This window comes from Rhododendron vialii, chromosome 2a (assembly GCF_030253575.1).
Source record: "Rhododendron vialii isolate Sample 1 chromosome 2a, ASM3025357v1".
NCBI lineage: Eukaryota > Viridiplantae > Streptophyta > Magnoliopsida > Ericales > Ericaceae > Rhododendron > Rhododendron vialii.
This window is the reverse complement of record NC_080558.1, coordinates 9,947,098-9,967,353: the sequence shown is the minus strand read 5'-3', so window position 1 is coordinate 9,967,353 and position 20,256 is coordinate 9,947,098. Positions and strand designations below refer to the sequence as shown.

General features: G+C 38.9%; 2 protein-coding genes and 1 pseudogene across 2 annotated transcripts; all 3 read left to right on the top strand.

Annotated features, from left to right (window-relative positions):
* The first annotated feature begins 5,939 nt into the window (after positions 1-5,939).
* LOC131317106 (receptor-like protein kinase FERONIA) lies at positions 5,940-7,486 on the top strand (annotated as a pseudogene).
* Positions 7,487-7,603: 117 nt separating this feature from the next.
* LOC131317105 (receptor-like protein kinase FERONIA) lies at positions 7,604-8,803 on the top strand. The gene is made up of 3 exons (XM_058346682.1): positions 7,604-8,099; positions 8,188-8,542; positions 8,725-8,803. The coding sequence occupies exons 1-3, from the start codon at positions 7,604-7,606 to the stop codon at positions 8,801-8,803; spliced, it is 930 nt and encodes a 309-aa protein (XP_058202665.1).
* Positions 8,804-17,488: 8,685 nt separating this feature from the next.
* LOC131315730 (serine/threonine-protein kinase PBL35-like) lies at positions 17,489-20,256 on the top strand. Its single transcript, XM_058344928.1, has one exon. It carries the CDS (start codon positions 17,622-17,624, stop codon positions 20,001-20,003), a length of 2,382 nt encoding a protein of 793 aa, XP_058200911.1. The 5' UTR covers positions 17,489-17,621; the 3' UTR covers positions 20,004-20,256.

The window sequence follows — 20,256 nt, the reverse complement described above, 5'->3', positions numbered from 1 at the left end:
ACACCAAATGACCAAATTTCCAGTGAATCAGTTTCAAGCAAACCAACAATTCCATTGTACATATTCAAAGAACAAGTTGTTGAGTTCATGCGACGTCTGAGAGCACTTGATTCAAAGATGCTTTCAGAAATTAGGAATATTGTTCTCCAAGAACCTGTGTTAGATTTAGTACAAGAATGCCATTCCATTATTGAGCATGAGTTTGAGAAAGAATTCTCGAAGCTTGAGGCCAAATACTACACAGAATTGCCAGAACATTACATCAATGAAGAATGTAATGATGGCATGAATGAATCTGACACTTTTGGCACCCTCTAAGATTTTGTAGCTATTTCATAATATACTAAATCGCATCTTGTAATAACTATATTGGCCTGTATTTTGTAACATGACCTTTCATTCGAGTACTGAACAACCATGTACTATGCACGCTTATCCTATTATCAATCTCAAACAAGAACAGAATGCTAGCATAATCTTTTCATTCTAACTTTTATATTTCATTAACATATATTAGTTTATGCCAATTATGTAACTCAGGTTTGTGACTACATGTGCTATCAATAGTTTCTAGGGGGAATTACGGTTCAGTGGCTGTTAGGGCAAATAAGTCCCAAGTTATGGAGTAGTTTTTGTGAAATTCTTCTGGATATGAAATGGAGAAAACAAATTCATAATACATGAAAAGGGCCACACAAAAAGACTAATATACCCCCCTTAGTATCATTCTGATTTTCTAGCAAAAAAGCACACCCACGCACACATATAGATACTTACATATACAGAGGGGAGAGAGAGAGAGAGAGAGAGAGAGAGAGAGAGAGAGAGAGAGAGAGAGAGAGAGAGAGAGAGAGAGAGAGAGAGAGAGAGAGAGAGAGAGAGAGAGAGAGAGAGAGAGAGAGAGCCTAATTTTGAAATCCTCAAATTGATGACTTAAATCTCAAATTTCGACACAAACAGTGATAAAGAAACCAATATCCATTTCAGAGACCCTAATTTCACAAGCAAAACCAATCTAATCTCCACGGAATTTCTCTATCAATCTTGCGCACAAGTCTAGACATAAAGGGATCTAATTTAAACTCCACGGATTTCTCCCTTTTGTACAGAATAATTCCCACGCAATTTTGTCAAGATCCAATCAACGTTCCTGCTCAAAGAAAATTCGAAATGTCGTCGACGTTCAGCGGAGATTAAACGGCGGCGGCCACACAATCACACACGGCACACACACTGTTTTTTTTTTTTTTTGTGTTTTTTTTTAAACACTAGAATGGGATTTGGGGAAGTGAGGGAGGTGTGTGGTGGTGGAGGAGGGCCGAGAGATGGAGGTGGTGACTGGACCGGAGGAGAGGAGGTGGGGTGGTGCGGCGGTAGGAGGCTGGCCGAGAGGGAGACCGGTGATGGTGGTGGCTGGCGGCGGTTATGGTGGTGAACCGAAGGTGGTGGTGGCTATGGCTGCCTTTCTCTCTCTCTCTCTCTCTCTCTGCCGAACAGGAGGGATGGGGAGAATGGTGGGTGTGTGTGTATGAGTATATGTGTGTGTATACTGTATATAATAATGGGGTGGGAGGGAAATTGGTGGAATTAATGGACATTAATTAGTGAGAGAGAGAGAGAGAGAGAGAGGTGTTTTGGCCGTGGGATGGTGGTGGTGGTGAAGAGGTTGAGATTCTGAGAAGGGGGATTTGTGTTTTGTTCTTACACTATACAGAGGACAAGGGGGCCAATGAAATGTCGTACAGGGGAAGGGGTATTTTTGTCTATGTAAGTTTGAAATACCATGTCTTGGTAATTACTTGTTTCCTTGCCATTACTTCATAATTTCGAAAAAGTAGTCCATGAATTTAGACTTATTTGTCCCTTGTTCCACTGAATCGTAATTCCCCCTTCCATTCATTTGAGTGATTGTTTGTTTAGCCAATGGTCATAATTCTCACTGCACCTTTTGTTAGTATTGTTCAGCATGTAAAATATAGCTACATTGCCAAATATAGCACCTTTCGTTGCCAAATATAGCTACGTTGCATCAGCTGACAAACAGCTAAATGAACTTTCTCATCATTATAAGTGCATCTATATTTTTTTTAATGGTCATAGTTGTCGCTTTGCTATCAATCTTAAATTTTCATAAACTTCCATTGTCATTAAAATTGATTCTTTTCCGTGAAGCAAATAACCAACATTGGTTCATAAAACATATTAGTCTAAATGCTAGAGATCAAGATATCGTTAAATATTTTGCATCATGCTCCCTTATTCGTTCTGTTTATTTATACTGTTATTATTCAAGATAATTGAATCATTTCGTCTCCGTATGATTTATACCAACTAATCAAGAAAACATTTTCAAAGTTCAAAATCCAAATAAATGGATTATTCTGAATCAGCAGTGATAACAATAGGTAACCATTGATAGTTCATGTCGAACAGCTTGGAAAAGCCAAGGATTTGAATCTACTTAAAAGGTATGTCTCTTTTCTTTCAGAGTCAAGAACTCTCTAATTTACATACACAATGGGAATATTGCATTGAAAATATATGCTGAAATGGTCGATGATATAAATCATCCATATAGTTAGCTATGGTGCTGTAAAATCTCATGATCTTCTGAGGTAGTTTGTTATGTGATTTCGTTAATCTCCCGGGAATGTCTAGTTTTGAAAAATTGTATAACTTGAGTCTTGAAAGACTTAGATAAACCCGTGGGCACTTAATGTACTTGTGTAGTGATTAGGGGTGTCAAATGTGCAGGTATGAGCCAAATTGGGTAAGATGTAAGTAAGTTGGGTCTTTAATGGGTCATTGACCCATTTAGAACCCATTAGTTATGAGGTCAATGACCTATACCCGATCCATTTATTTAAAATTGAACCTGACCCGCCCATTAGCCCAATTACACACACACACACACACACACATATATAATTTTAAAATAACTAAGGTATTTCCAAACTAAACAGTAATTTTTTTTTGTCTTTATTCAAATTTTTTTCATATTTGATAGTTTTGCATCAAACTTTTGTGATTTAGTGATTCATCTCATTGAGAAAAATCGGAAAAGTAAAAAAAAATTATGATCGAAACTCATAATTTTTTTCAAAAAGACAAGAACAAGTCAATTTTTTTTGTCTTATTGACTTATTTTTGTCTTTATTAAAAAAATTGTAAGTTTTGATCAAATTTTTTTTACTTTTTCGATTCCTCTCGTCGAAAAAAATCAATTAGTCACAAAAGTTTAACAGAAAACAAAAAAAGCAAAAAAAATTGAATAAGGACAAAAAAATAAGTCACTTAACTTTTTAATCCCAACCCTATGCGGGACTACCACTAGAGAAGCTTATTCAGAGCGGAGCGCAATTTCACCGGTCTATTTGCGCAATCAATGGATGAGATATGTTTTCAATTTTGACCGGTCAAAATAATTATTACCGGTCACAATTGGTTTTTAATCCGGACCGTACAAAAAATTTTTGGACGCGTGTGATTTAGCACAGAACAATGGAATAAATGAGAGAGAGAGAGAGAGAGAGAGAGAGAGAGAGAGAGAGAGAGAGAGAGAGAGAGAGAGAGAGAGAGAGAGAAGGCCATACTCCTGGGCGCCCCAATTGCAAAAGAGACGGGAAACCTGGTAAAGAGATGGGAATTTGGTGGGTTACTTTCATGACCCAATGGGTCATTTAAGTTGACCCAATTGATGCCCAATTAAGACCCAACTAATAATGGGTTAGCTGGGTTTGGACCCAATCTTACCCAACTAATAAATGAGTTGGGTTGGATCTATTTTTTAGTTGATGAGTTAATGGGTTTGGGTTCAATTTGCCACCCCTAGTAGTGATGTATCGTAAACCTTGATAGGTTTGAGAATCGCTCGATGATCTTTCTCATGCTTTCGGAGAGCTAGTGGGCTTTCGGTGAGTCTTGTTATAATTATTTGCCTTATATACTCGTATTTCTTAAGAAAGCATGCGTAGCCTATTTTACGAATTGTCAATATATGAAATTGTTACTTATCAATGTTTTGAAAGAATACATTGGATATTCCTTATGAGCTAGATGAAAGATTTATTTGATAATTATTTGATATCTGATTACGTGGAAATCAAATGGAAATGCATGCCTTCGAAAGATACTAGGAATTAAATGAAAATTGACTATTTTGGAAAGTATCATTGTTGATGATGTGCAGTTCGAATAGTGTCCTAACTGCTTGGGGAATAAGAGTAGCGAGGATGATGGAATAAGGGGGATCATAGCTAGATGATCGCGCATGACATCACACTGAACATATATTTTGGGTCACTCCCTAAGTAGTGGTGGCTGTTGAACAGTGTCATTGACGGACTTATATGGAACTAAAACGGGCCTGCAAGAGCCAATATTTGACAAATGAAGCGGTTGCAACATAATCCTAAAATGTTGGATAGTATTGGCAGTCGATACCATAACCGAACCAAACCCGAACGGTTATTGATATGATATGAGATGTATGCTTTAATTTTGAAATGAAATTGAAATTCGTTAATTCGTGGAAACTAATAAATTTGACATGCCTTGACTCACACTAGGCTAGTTCTTAAGACGTTGAACGTAACATTTCAGGTGGAGAAGAGTATAAGGTGGTTGCTTGATGGCCGATGAGGATTTGAATTCAAACCTTTTAAGCAATTTCATAATTTAAGTGAAAAAAAAAAAAAAAGACTTGACTTCATACCTCTCAAATACAGCAGTACTGTCGATTGTTCCGATTTCGAGATTAATAAGATTATTTATTATCCTTCAAAGTTTCTACTTGCATCCAAAGAAGTACTCTAGAAACACGGCAACACACCAGACAACTAGCTAGTCGTAAATTAAAAAATCACATTCCAGCATTCCAAGTGTTGTTTTTTCAAAACCCTGTTGATATCGATTGAGGAACATTTTAGGTCAACACCAGTCCAGCTTATTATCAGATATTGGTGTTTGTACAAATGGGATTGGTGAAAGCTCAGGGCCATCTCTGAGTTTTTTGAGCTTAGTCAGCTAATGGGACCCCGTGTTTACAGTAACTTATAGAGATGAAGTTTTTTTTTCCCTTTTTTGTCTCGGCAAAAGTAAGCATTGTTAGTTGTAGTTAGTGAAGTTAATTTGAACCCTGTCAAATGCATAGGAGTAGATCCACTTGCAACTTATAGAGATAAATGTTGGGAATTCGAACGTCCAAACCCGCAAGCAAACTCACACAATCAAAGAACATACCAAGAACAAAAAACAATCTAAAGCAAGAAAATAACAGGACTCAGATATTTACGTGGTTTCGAGTTAAGCTGATTACTTAATATATCGTACATTCACGGGGTGTTAGGGTGTTTCACTATGATGAAAGTATGTAAGAGTTACAATAGGAGACAGCCCTAGCTTTGCTTTTATAGTTACAACCAAGCCAATACACAAAAAACCCTTAAAACACTAAAATCCGCATGTTTTCTCGTGTCCGACCACCAGGGCCAAATTTGGGGCTGCCCGGCGAAAAGCAAAAAATGGCCCGGGCCAATTTGATTTCTGCACGGGCCAATTTTACTGCGACCTCCCACTTGAATTTTCTTCACATCTCAACAGTTTAGTCATCCGCAATATGATATGAATGTATCAATTAGAACCAGTTTGCTGTATACAATGAGGTTATACTGAAATTCCACAAGTGGTATAGCTATCTGATGTAGTTTTCTCCTAAGTACAGCGAGAGCGTATTAGGATACTAGAAGGGGAATTGGAATTTGTAGCACTCACATTGCTTCTGTGTACGAAATATACAAACTGGTCCTGTTTATTAATTAGAAAGTTAGTTTGTTTACATTGTTAGAATTAATTTTCTTATGATTTCACATTGATTGTTTAATTACAAATTCGATGCACGGGAATATAATTTCTTGGATCCCTAATTTATTCCACTGAATTGTTTTGAATAGCGAGGCGAGGAAGAAAGATGTTGGCGCGGCAAGTCCTTTAATATTGGCAACAAAACAACATCAACAGCGTGCTATAGAATTCCCGGATTCTAATTTGAGGGTATTTTTTTGACCAAGTCCCACAGACGATAACTTTCCCAAGTCGTGGGTTGACTTTATCAAGCTTTAATTAAGGTTGCATAGCGCACGGTGGGGGCTACTTGAAGTTGACCAAATCCCCTTGTCCTGTTTTAGTTATATCCGTCAATATCATCAAGGCGGTTTCGCCAATATCTCTCATTCCTCATTGTCTAGTGTTTCCTAGAGATTCTCTGGACCATTTCAGAAGATGTAGAATTTTGCACAAGGCCCGCTTACCTTTAACGTTCCTAGTGGGTGCGGATTCGAGTCACAAAAATCACCTCCTGAAAAATATGGGTGACGTTTCACGTGCCTTGCCGTCTCCGAATCCCTTCGATCATGCAGAAGCCTCGTCCACCAACAGCTTCTCTTTAGAGATGAAGAACCCAATAGATGGTGGCATGATTCAACTAGAGGGATCTTGTCGTTGCTTTTCACTGGATGAAGTACTCGTAGCGAGTTACAACTTTGATGATGTTGTTGTAATTGGGGGATTCGGTAAGGTATATCAAGGCTTAATATACGATGGTGCTACAACCACTGTTGTTGCCATAAAGAGGTTGAATGCCGAGTCCAAGCAAGGTGCTGAAGAATTTTGGACAGAGGTAAAGTTGCTTTCAAAGTTCCATCATACTAATCTCGTTTCACTCATCGGCTATCGCAACGAGAATCCAGAGATGATTCTTCTTTACGAATACATAGCTCATGGGACTCTCGCCAGTCATCTTTACAAATCAAGTAGAGAATAAAGTGGTAAAATTATCTCACATCTAACATGGACTCAAAGGCTCAACATTTGCCTTGGTGCAGCACGTGGACTCAACTATCTTCATACAGGTACTGAACAACATATCATACACCAAGATGTGAAGAGCACAAACATTTTGTTGGACGAGAATTGGGTAGCAAAGGTTTCTGATTTCTGCATTACAAGCCAAACAACAACCCATGTTAGCACAAAAGTCAAAGCAACGCGAGGATATTGGGATCCAGATTATGTCTACACCAACAGAGTAACCAGGAAATCTGATGTGTATGCCTTTGGCGTGGTGTTGTTGGAAGTCTTGTATGGTCGACCACCAATAGATACAAGACTCGAGGAGGAGCAAATTAGTCTAATTCTTTGGGCGAAAATGTACATCGAAAAGGGAAAGCTCGACCGAATTATCGATCCCTCTCTTAATGGAGAAACAACACAACATAGTCTGAAGTACTTTGTCAAACTTGCGAACAATTGTTTACATACTAAACCAAAGGAAAGGCCTACAATGTCTGAAATAGTGGAGAGCCTTGAGATTGCATTGGAATTGCATGAGCGTAAGCGAAGATCGCAGGGAACCATTGCAAAGGCGTTTCAGGGTATGAATTGTTGGTGGAGAGCAGGGAAGGACAATGGTTCAAATGACGGTGGATGACCAATTATAGGCGACCTTACCCGTTTCTCGCTTGTTGAGATTCGCGCTGCCACTAATGATTTCAATGACGGACTCTTGATAAGCCAAGGCATTTGGTTTAGTTTGTACAAGGGATATATGGTGAGGGGAACTCATGCGGTTATGATTAAAAGATATGTATTGAGAGAGGCAAACTTGGTCGGACAATTTATTGCCGAGATTGAGGTACAATCTCTGACTCATCACCCTAACACAGTCTCTTTGATAGGATTTTGTGAAGAGAAGGATGAGTTGATCCTCGTGTACGACTACATGGGAAACGGGACATTGAAAAGTCATCTCCACGGAAGCGATAACGATCCACTTCTTTGGAAAAAACGGCTTGAGATTTGCATCAACACTTCACGAGCTCTCGAATACCTCCATACAAATGAAGAGCAACAATTCGTCCTCTGTGACCTAAACCCATCGAACGTACTTTTGGATGATAAATGTGCTGCGAAAGTTGCCACTTTTGACTTTTCCGTACCTATTCCCACTAGCATGGCAACCGAGGGCATGGAAACAAATATCATTGGCATGATGGGAGTTTTTGGCACCAAGGGATATTTGGACCCTGAGTACCTGCACAATTGTAAAGTGACAAATAAAACTGGCGTGTATGCTTTCGGTGTCATGTTGATGGAAGTATTGTGTGCTAAGACCCCTTTTTCTCCCAACAGGGATGAGGTTTTGTTGCTTGATTGGTTCCGCGCATGCATCGAAAGAGGAACTATCAATGGGGTCATTGAGGCATTATGTCAATATAGCACTAAGTTGTGTGGTTGAAGGGGGCATCCGACGCCCTTCTATGAACGATGTGTTGCGTGGCCTTCAATCTTTATTGCAAATGCAAGAGGCTTGGGAAAATTCCTATTGGATGGGTGATGAGTTACATATGGCCCACGTCTCCGGATTCAACAATGACATCATCTCTGTCCAAAGCGAGTTCACAATTGGTGGACAGACCTATCTTATTTCAAATTTGGTTCGACCATCGACTCCTATATCCTCCTTGGGATACTCGTCATCCTCAGAGTAGAAATTGTAATAGGACCAAATCACCGAACCTAATATTTCTGCACTTTAGGGTCTGGGATTTTCACACAATCCTAAAACGATGTGGCTGAATTTCTTATCCAAATATTTGTATGTATCTAGTTTTCCAAATTACCTGATAAATTATTATGGTGAACTGCTTGTTTTTTTGTTTTTTTCAGATCTGCTGGTGGACTGCTTGGTTGTGCTGGGTATTTGGCTATTATCAACATTTTTGCATATATAATTGTACCAGATTAACAAGAATTAGTAATCAGCAATCGGTCAAACCAACAAACATGCAATTAAGAAAAGAAATCAAAGAACGCAAGAGAAAAAGGGTTTATTGTAACGATCCGCTCTAGCTGACCTGCTAACCATTCGTCTAATCACGTAGCTCAAAAGATTTTATTTTTTTTGAGGAAGCACAAACTTAACATATATATCAAATTAAAACAGTACATCTACAGTTATACAACTCATACACCAGACCTCCATAAAAACAACATAAGGCAGACCAGACGCACAACAAAGCCCTAACCCAAACAAATTAAATAGACACCCCGCCAAGACCCAACAAAAAAGAGCATCCAAGACTCAACGCTAAGCGCACGATTTCTCACCTGCAAAACAAAGATTAGGAGCAAAAGGACTAGCTAACTCAACAAAATGCACGACGCTGAGGGATGCGATACATATGCGGGTCATCCTCTATAACCCTTTCCCGTTTCCGCTTTCTTTGACTGGGGTGTCGAATAGCCTGGCCACAACCATAACGAGCCTTGGCTTTGTCTAGTTTCTTCTGTTCCCGACTAGCGAGATGCTTGGCAGATGTAGGGCCACAGTTCGCTACTGGATCGTGCCAGACAGCCATGATCCTCTTTGCTCGCATATTCTGTGGTCCAGAAGCAGTATCACAGAGGACCTATCCCACCCTGTCAAACAAGGAATTCGCACAGCTAAACTGATGAGGGCCAGGCATTGTAGATGCAGTCACACATCTGAACGATGACCGATCAGACGAGAACTCCTCAAAGCTAAGCTGCTGAGGTTTAGGCATTGGGAAAACAGATACGCAAGTTGACAAGGATTCCAACTGGGGAGGACTAGGAGGGTCTGCCACACTAACCATCGATGTTCGATGTCCTGAACACTAAAAGAAACCCCCGGAGGCATAGGGGAATCATGCATGCCAAGACAATTTGCTTCAAAAGAAGACTCCTTCACTTTAACTTCAACAGCCGAGAGACTTGGTATATGGAAGAACTGGAATGTCCTACCCATGTCGGATCCCAGAAAACAAATGCGGTTAACAAGGAGAAAGTCTCGACCTATGATGACCTTTTTCTTACGCCGACGAGACTCGATAAAACGAGGCCTCATCTCATCTCATTATTAACCTTGTCAAACCCAGCAACAGATTCAAAACCACTGGAAACAACATAACTAGAAGAAGCCCCTCCACGACTCATAGTCCCGGCTCTGAAAGTATTCGCCATCAAAGCCTCACATGCCTCCCCTTTAGCGCCATCAAATTGAAAGGACACTTGAGGATGATTTTCATCAACCCGAATGAGTTTCCCACGAGACAGCTTAGAAAACTTCAAATCAGATTGTCCCGACATGGAGTGATCCATCTCAGAGTGGAGATCCGAATCATCGTTAATCTCCTCCCACGGTTCGTAGGATGGATAAAAAATATCACGCATCCGGGCTTTGGTACCCTCCCTGGCTTTAATCATACGCGAATCCAGCTCCCAATCCAAACCAAAGTCATCCATCACAAGGGCCCTCTCCATTATACCCAAGGCTGAAAAAGATCCCGATTACGCCAGGAAGAGTCTATATCGTGGGACAATGCAAGAGCCTTGCCCTTAGCCTCCTTATTGGAACGACCCTTAAGAGTCTTCAACAACCCTTTTGACAACCGAAATCCCCTAGCCATGAACAAACAACCGGACACCCAATCGGTAGATAAGAAGCACACACACAGCAGAGCAAAACACACTAGAGGCAAACCAAACACAATTATATTAACAGAATCCAAACGCTTAATTCGAAGAACAAAAGAGACACCCACCGAAACTCCTAAATCGGAAATATGCAGAACCAGAAAACCAACAACAAAGCAAAGCAATCAGAAAGATAACGGCTGACCGAAAAAGCAAACCCCTATAGAAGATCAGTCTCGCCGAAACGATTCCAGATGCGTGGCCCTGCTTTCGTTGAAATCAAGCTCGAACTCGAAAAATACAAACCAAGACGAAATAGTAGCTGCACTTCCAGTCACCGGAGAGGCCGAACGCGCGGCCGAACGTAGGGGCAGTCAGAATCTCCCCACCTTTTGCCGATATGGGATCTTACAATCTCAGTAGCTGCTTGCGGATCCTTATATATCATTTAAACCTTCCATCTTTTGCCGATATGGGATCTTACAATCTCTCCAACTTGGTGGCAAACCTTCCTCTGGTGGTCATAGTGTGACACTTAATTCTGTACAGTACAATCACGATCCGAGCTAGCTGACCTGCTAACCATTCGCCTATTTTCCACCATGTGATAAATGAAGAATAGAGTACATGTGATAAATGAAGAATAGAGTACAAGTTACATTCGCGGCATATAGCAAGTATTTTATAACTTCGAGTTTACATCATCAATTACCGAAATACCCTTGTCCAAGTCGAAATCCAAAAAGTCAACAAAACGCAAATTAAACCAAATGGGTCTTCAAAAACCGATGAATCCAAAAATGCCTTTCAGAACAAGATTTAAACATAGTTTTGTCAATATTAGAGTACATACCCATGGCTATCGCAGCATCGATACTTTCGAAATCACAAGACATAATTCTTCTTCAGAATGAATGTACAGTAATGTAGTAATTTTATGGAAAAGTCATGGGCACATATGAGCTTTTACATACTATGTACATATGAATTTTGTGGGGTCCATCTCAGATCCGACAAAAATGATTTGAATAGCCCATTATTTTTAAAATATTTTTTTATGGAGTCACGTAAAAAAATCAACTCAACTTGATATCGGTTAGAATTTTTCTGAATGTGTGGGGGCGAAACTACTTAACTGTTCAGTTTTGCCTCTACAAATTTAGAAAATTAAAATCCCTACCTATATCGGGTTGAGCTGATTTTTTATAGGATTTCATAAAAAAATGTTTTAAAAATAGTAGACGGTTCGAATCATCTTTCTGAAATACGGAATGTGCCCTACAATATTCATATGTACATGATATGTACACTGCATTTGTACACATGGTAGTACTCGTAATCTTAAGAGAACATTTTTAAATTGGGATCGGTTATCCGAAACTCCGCCCGTGCCGAACCCTGACCAACCCAATTTTAAATTCGACTGTAAAACTTTTTCTCAAGCCAATAACCTTACTTTTTTTTATATAAAATAAATATATACCTTTTTTTATTTCATGAAACCTATCTTTTTTCTTTCTATCTTTTTTTTTTCTTAATCTTGCTGATGTTTCTTTTTTCTTTTTTTTTTGTGAGAAGATGAAGTAAATTTTAAGAATCCCATATCAACTCACTGATGCATAGGGCAAGGGAAAAAGTTCTCATTCAATTTTTTTTTAATCCCCGTACATCAAATATGCAAGATACTAGGCAAAAGTAAACATAATGTTAACCGTCATTTGGTAAGAGTCAACAAAATCAGATCTGTACTCTCTCAATCATTCTCATAGGTAGCCAATTAGTCAAAGTGTGTCAAAATCAACCGCAAGTTCTCTCCTTCTCTCAAATCTTATCCTTTCGATCACTTTTCTCTTCTTTTTTGTTCAATTACTCTTGACTGGGGGACTTTTTTAAAAGTGAAAAATGATAAGTACTCCTATGAGCAAACAAAAGTTCACAACATACAGTATTAAAATCATATTTGTTGCTTTATTCTTTGTTTTTCAATTCTAATCCATACTTTTTTAAATATTTTTAATTTCCCTCAAAGAAACAAATTTAAAAAGCAAATGCTAGAAAAGTTCACTAAAGGGTTTAATCATTATCTTACAAAGGAGTAAATTCATTTAGTCTAAACACTCAGTAACAACTAGCAAGCAAATTATAAACATAGAATTAAACATGAAAATGACTAGAGCAAGAAACAGTTGCATGTTTATCGTGTCAAGCTGATGGATCCGGGGATGCTGTAGTGCACCTCCCGCACTACACGTGTAGTGTGTCTAATCTGGCCATCCATCTCGGCAATGGACGGCTCGGATTGGAATCCGAACAATCGACGGCTCGGATTACTTGGAGCTCGGATTAAATCCGAGCCGTCTATACCGACATGGACAGTCGGATTGACCACACTACACGGTGTAGTGCGGCAACCGCACTACAGCCCGTCCCAATCCCACTTCCCAACCCGACTTAGAAATTTGCTCTCCATGACACACTAAAAGTTACTCCTACTAAAACAAAAACAAAAATTGAGGTGGGCACACTCCAACTTAAGATGGGCATACTCCAACTTGTGAACGTTCTTTCTCCTCAAGTGGTTATGTTATCATATACTAGTTAAAGCTGCTGCAGACCACAAATTGGAAACCACTTGAGACGACCAAACCCCCTGTCTTGTTTTACTAGAGTACTCTTCGGCAGTCAAATAGTATCATCAACGGGGTTTCATCAATATCACTCATCCCTCCTGTTTGTCTATTTTCTCGCTTATAGTCGACGAATTGACTAAGGGTTGTTATGCGTGTATGCTGGAATGTGGGTGTTTATGATGGTGGAGTTTGGTTCCTTGCCGTATTTCAGGACTTCTCTAGAAGCAAACTTAATGAAGTGAATAGAGATGAAAGAAGAACAACAAAATGGACTTTATTATTCTTCGGGATAAAAGTCGATCGACGATGAGAACACAATCGAACAGACAATTACGTTACAAGCTACTCCTAAAGCAAGAAATGTAAAATACAGATAAAAGTAGAAGCCTTTGGGCGATTGATTGAGGGTCTTACAATGAGGCCTAAAAAGGCTATTTATAGGAAAACAAAGATGTGTAGGAAATAACTTCTTCACTTTCCACTACTCTTCATTCTTCTAATTTGCTTCCAAGTATCCAAATAACTTCCCTTCAACTTCAAAGTGTGTAGGACGATGACAAGTGTCCTTTTAACTTCTAAATGTGTAGGAGCATGCCAAGTGTCCTACACTCCATCAAAATACAAACAAAGAAACGAATAAAAACTAGTTATATTATTAATACGAAATAATAAAATAGAAAACATTCTCATTATTGTCACCTTTTGGTCGATCATCGACAGGCGGTAAAATATGGTGTAATCACCTCCCCCATTGTCCAGTGTTTATGAAAAAGTCTACACACCATTTCAGCTTTAGAGATGGAGAATTTTGCACAAGACCTGCTTGCCATTAACGTTTCTGGAGTTGCAGGTTCGAGTCATTGAATAACCTTCTTTTGAGCACGTTGCATCTGGTCCTCCTCGTCTCATTTCACCGATTTCCCTCCTCTCTCTCTCTGGGTCCGAGTCGCGAAGAGTCTGTAATGACGAGAGTCTCGTGCACTGGGTTTGCCTTTTAAAATCGTTAATCAACTTCCGGAATTAATCTTACAGGGTAAATTCGACTTTTTTTTTTTTCCTTTTCGTCGATTAACTGTGATTATATCATCTAGAGTCTAGTCCAACTCCTTGGACTTGAGAGAAAATATATAGAACAAGAGACATCTGTAGGTTTATCTTGTTTAAAAGACTTCAAAATTATCTCCGGTCTATAAATTGATCTTCTAAACTTATTAATCGAGATACACAGCTTATTGATGAATTGGGGGATGGTGTTGTGCAGTGATGTACCGTGCTGCGCACCTCCAAGCCATCGGATTGTGCATCTGACAACTTGAATCTCATCTCGGCAATGAACGGCTCTTGATCGTTGGTTGCTGAGATGAAATCCGAGTCTTTAGATATACAATTCAACGGCTCGGAGATGTGCAGCATGTTGTTGTGCACCTCACTGCATAGTACCAACCCAAAGTCACATTTTTGGTTTCCAAAGTATTCTTTGCGTGCCATTTTGGTCCCCCAACATATCAATTGCACAAATTTCATTCCCAATGTTTGCAATTTGAGTTTAGAAGGTCATTGAGTCTGACGCCGTCACCTCTCTCTTTTATGTTGATGGGATAAATTACAAATATCACCCTTAACGTTTATATTTGCATAACAATTAAGCCCCTACCCAATTGCTACATGATTTATTCACAGCTATTTCATATTTGTTTATTTTTGTGTAAGATTTTGTGGAATTATTGGTTTAGACAAAAAATAATATTTTTTATCCAAGCTATTTTTTTAATAGATTACAATAATAATCCAAAAATTTTGTCTGTTAGCACCCACCATCAATAAGCAACTCGCATCCACAATCACTCATTGCCATCACCCACCGCCACCTCCACTTGAACCCACCATAGCCTCCCATTCAATTCACCACCTCATAGACCCTGTAACCCTCCATTCTCTCATCTATTAGTCTATCTTTATGTATGTATATGCATGTATATGTTGTAAAAATGGGTCTTGTACCTTAGTTTTTCCATGGTATATACAAAGATATATCAAAGAATTTAGAAAGAAATAAGGGGACATACATATGTTCAGGCCTGGTTGGGCTAAATAAAAAGTTAGATTACTGTATATTCCACATTTGCTGGTCCTTCATCTTCTGCATCTGCTCCACCAAGTCAGAAAATACAGCTAATTACACGACATTGTGTAGTTGAATACATTCACATGTCACACTAGTTTTCACTATTTTTCACTATGTGGTGAATGAATATGGACTACAAGTTACATTGGCTGCGTATGACAAGTATTTATAACTTCGAGTTTACTTCATCAGTTACCGAAATACCCTTATCTAAATCGAAATCTAAAAAGTCAGCAAAGCGCAAATTAAACCAAATGAGGCTTCACAAACCTAACAATTGTAACCAAAATTGCCTTTCAGAACAAGATTTAAACATAGTATAGTCAGCCTTATAGTAAATGTACATATGCACATGGCTTAATCGTAATGGTTTGCAGTAATTGGAGATTGAAGTGTGATTGATGAAGAAAAGGAATAATGAATACAATCTTCACTTTCGAAATCACAAGCCATAATACTTCTTTTAGACCTAGTACAGTTTAGGAAAGAGAAAACTAGAAATCCTCCCGGAAATCCTATCAAAGATCCAAAATTCTTTAAACATGGACCGTTGATTGGGTTTCCTGGATTGAATTTACAGTAATGGCGTTGACAAGTCAAATCATGGAAACTTTTTAATTTTTAGAGAACATTTTTTCCATAAAGTGCACAGAAATTTGTCATCTCCAAATTTGACACTAAAATTTTACCGCAAGATTATTTCTCAATCAATGAAAGGGCAGCCCAAATTGTGCGTCAACTTCCCCAACTTCGACCAAGTTTGGGATCAGTCATCCAAAACTCTGCCCGTGCCCAGCCCCGGCCAACGCAATTTTAAATCATGAACAGAGGGAATAATGATCAAGACATTTCAGAGTATTATGAATTTTAAAACCAAGTCAAATCAAACCGGGCCTCTACCCAAAAAAAAATTAAAAAATATTTAAAATTTAGCACTTATTTTAAAAGTAAAAGATTATGACTTTTAGTTTGGCTAAAAGTGCCAATTAATGAATATTTTCAAAAAGAATTAGGTAAAAGTCACAATCTTTTACTTTTTCGATTCTTCTCAATAACCCACAAAAGTTTGACGCAAAACTAGTAAATGCAAAAAAAAATTGAGTAAAGACAAAAAAAACCGGCTTCTTGGGAAGTTAGGCCTAATTTATAAAAACTGAAGTATTACATGAGGTTGCAATGACCAAATTTGGCATGGTCGTGTATATTGTGAATTTTTTTGCGTTATAATGATCAGCTAACGCTAGTTTCTTCAAAAGAAGCCTAGGAGATAAATGATTGCTTCCTGTTTAGAGAAGGAAAATGATTTTCACACTTTCATTTTTACAATTCAGACTCTCTTTTATCTTTATTAATATAAATTTACAATACTGCTTTTGGACGTATGAAAAGTGTATATTGTTAGGAGAGGAGTGATTCACACTTCCCTTTAGAGTTGTAGGTAGGTTCTCTTTCAAAAAGTTTGTAGACAGAGTAAATCTTTGCAAAGATTGCTATGTAGGGCCTATCACGGGTCTCACACAAGTGATTCGAGCCATTCATTATGTTTAAAATATTTTCTCAAGGGCTCCCTAAAAAAAAATCAGCTCAATCCAATACCTATAAGTATTTGATCTAATCGACTAACTTTTCATTCTCTAAAAACCTGAATGAAGAGTTAGATGATTAGATAAAGCATTTATAGGTATCGGATTGAGCTAATTTTTGGCGGAGGCCCTTGAAAAAATGTTTTAAACATAATTAACAGATCGGATTATTTGTATGGGATCTTTAGTGGGCCCCACAACGCAATCTGTGCACAGACTTGCTGTGTCAGCAGCAAGATTCTTTACCCTTCTTTTTTTTTTTTGATCCGCTTCTTTACCCTTCTTTATTAGACTTGTTTTCTTTAATAAGACTTGTTCAAAAAAATTTAAGGGGAAAGATTACAATAAACACCCCTTATTTAGGTGTGTATCATATGCACCCCCAAAATGTATGAATTATAGAAAAAATGTTATGAATCGTATTGTTAAAAAATTACGAATCGTATAAAGGTTATGAGATACACCAAAATGTTATGAATCATAATGAAAATGTTACGAATCGTACTGCTGAAAGGTTATAAATTCTAGAACAAAAGTTACGAAACATACTAGAATGTTATGAATGAACCATAAAATAGGTGCATATGGTATACCCATTTAAAATATGTGTATCGTAGACTTTTCCATAAGATCACCGTTTTCCTAAACAATTCCTCAAAGGCGGCTTCAAACACTACCAATTGCTTCTCTCATCCACTTTCCTCTCTCTCCTCCATCACCGGTGAACTCGATCTCCAAATTCCCCATTCTTAAAGTTGCTGCCAGTGTTCCTTAGAGATTCTACGAAATATGTCATCTTTAGACAGCCAGAATTTCGAAGAAGGGCAAGTTAGTCAACCAGTATGCCTTGCCACCAATGTCACTAGTGGTACGGATTTGAGTAACGGAAATAGTCTTTCTAGGAATGAGACGAAGGTTTCCGACGTCTTACCCTCTTCGGACCCTGCTCTACCTGGAGCCTCGTCCTACCGGTTGCCCATTTCAAAGAGTCAGAATCGAATCGTTGGTGGTGTGATTCAGTCAGAGGGATCTTGTCGTCGCTTTACACTGGATGAGGTACAAGTAGCTACTAACATTTTTGACGATGCATTGGTTATCGGGATTGGGGGATTCGGTAAGGTATATAAAGGGTTCATCAGTAATGGTGCCTCAACTACCGTTGTTGCCATAAAGCGGTTGAATGCCGAGTCCAACCAAGGAGCTGAAGAATTTTGGACAGAGGTAAAATTGCTTTCAAAGTTCCATCATTTTAATCTTGTTTCGCTCATCGGTTATTGCAACGAAAATCATGAGATGATTCTTGTTTACGAATATATAGCACTTGGAAATCTCGCCAATCATCTTTACAAATCCAGTAGAAAAGAAAGTAGTAAAAGTATATCTCATCTAACATGGGCTCAAAGGCTCAACATTTGCTTTGGTGCTGCACGAGGACTCGACTATCTTCATACTGGTACCGAACAACGTATCATACACCGAGATGTGAAGACCACAAATATTTTGTTGGACGAGAATTTGGTAGCAAAGATTTCTGATTTTGGGATATGTAAACTCATTACAAGCCAAGCAACAACCCATGTTAGCACAAAAGTAAAAGCAACAAGAGGATATTGGGATCCAGAATATTTCATCACTGGTCAAGTAACTAGGAAATCTGATGTGTATGCCTTCGGAGTCGTGTTGTTGGAAGTCTTGTGTGGTCGGCCACCGTTAGATGATAGACTCGAGGAGGAACAAATTAGTCTAATTAATTGGGCAAAAATGTACATCGAAAAGGGAAAGCTTGACCGAATCATCGATCCCTCTCTTAATGGAGAAACAACACCACATAGTCTTAAGTACTTTGCAAAACTTGCGAACAATTGTTTAAATACTGAACCAAAGAAAAGGCCTACAATGTCTGAAGTAGCGAAGAGCCTTGAGATTGCATTGGTATTGCATGAGCGTAAGGGAAGATCGCAGGGAAGTATTGCAAAGGCGTTTCAGGGCATAAAGCTTGTGCCTATGGGTATGGGTATGAATCGTTGGTTGAGAGCAGGGGAGAGCAACGGTTTAAACAATGGTGGAGTACCAATTTTAGATGTCCTTACCCAATCGGTATACCACCGTTTCTCACTTCCGGAGATTCAGGCTGCCACAAATGATTTCAATGACGGTCTTTTGATCGGCCGATATAGTTGGTTTAGGTCATACAAGGGATGTATGGCGGGGGGAACTCGTGCAGTTATGATCAAACGGTACGAAGCGAGAGAGGCACACTCGGCCAGACTAGTTAGTGCCGAGATTGGGGTACAATCACTTCCTCGTCACGCTAACATAGTCTCTTTGATGGGATTTTGTAAAGAGAAGCATGAGTTAATCCTCGTGTACGATTACATGGTAAATGGGACATTGGAAAGTCGTCTCCACGAAACCCATAACGATCCACTTCATTGGAAAAAGCGGCTTGAGATTTGCATCGGCATTGCACAAGGTCTCCAATACCTCCATACAAACAAAGAGCAACAATTCGTCCACCGTGACATAACATCATCAAACGTTTTTTTGGACAATGAATGGGTCGCGAAAATTGCCGCTTTTGAAATGTCCTTACCGATTCACAATAGCAAGGCAACTAAGGGTGTGGAAACAGCTGTGTGTGGCACATATGCATATTTGGATCCTGAGTACCTGCGCACTTCTAAAGTGACAAAGAAAACTGACGTGTTTGCTTTCGGCATCGTGTTGTTGGAAGTATTATGTGCTAAGACCCCTTTTTCTTCCAACCAAAACAAGAATGAGCTTTGGTGGAATGAGATTTGGTTAGTTGATTGGTTCCGCGTATGCGTCGGAATAGGAACTATCGATGAGGTGATTGATCCATACCTTATCGGAAAAATCGCTCCTGAATGTTTTAGGCACTATGTCAATCTAGCTCTAAGCTGCCTGCCTTATGAGGGGATCCGACGCCCTTCTATGAAAGATGTGTTAGACAGCCTTCAATGTTCATTGAAAATGCAAGAGGCTTGGGAAAATTCCATCGAGATGGGTGATGAGTTACATATGGCCGACGGCCCTAGATCCTACAATGACATCATTTCTGGCGAAAGCGAGTTCATAATCGGTAGACAGAAATATCTTATTTCAGATTTGGTTCCACCATGGAGTGCTATATCCTCATCAGGATACTAGTCATCCTCAGGGTAGAAATTGTAATGGATCCAATCACTAACCTAGTATTTCTGCACTTTAGGGTCTGGGATTTTCACACAATCCTTAAATAATGTGGTTGATTTCTTATGTAAATATTTGTATTTATCTAGTTTTCCAAATTACCTGATAAATTAGTATGGTGGACTGTTATAATTAATTTTTTTTTTCAAGGTCTGCTGGTGGACTGCTTGGTTGTGGTGGGTATCTTGCTATGATCAACATTTTTGCATAA

What these genes read in the sequence shown, in the direction of transcription:
- LOC131317105 (XM_058346682.1), top strand. Translation starts at nt 7,604, where the DNA reads ATGGTGAGGGGAACTCATGCGGTTATGATTAAAAGATATGTATTGAGA. An exon ending in CCCTGAGTACCTGCACAATT is followed by an intron (nt 8,100 to 8,187) that starts GTAAAGTGACAA and finishes TTCTCCCAACAG; the next exon opens with GGATGAGGTTTTGTTGCTTG. An exon ending in GGATACTCGTCATCCTCAGA is followed by an intron (nt 8,543 to 8,724) that starts GTAGAAATTGTA and finishes TGTTTTTTTCAG; the next exon opens with ATCTGCTGGTGGACTGCTTG.
- LOC131315730 (XM_058344928.1), top strand. Translation starts at nt 17,622, where the DNA reads ATGTCATCTTTAGACAGCCAGAATTTCGAAGAAGGGCAAGTTAGTCAA.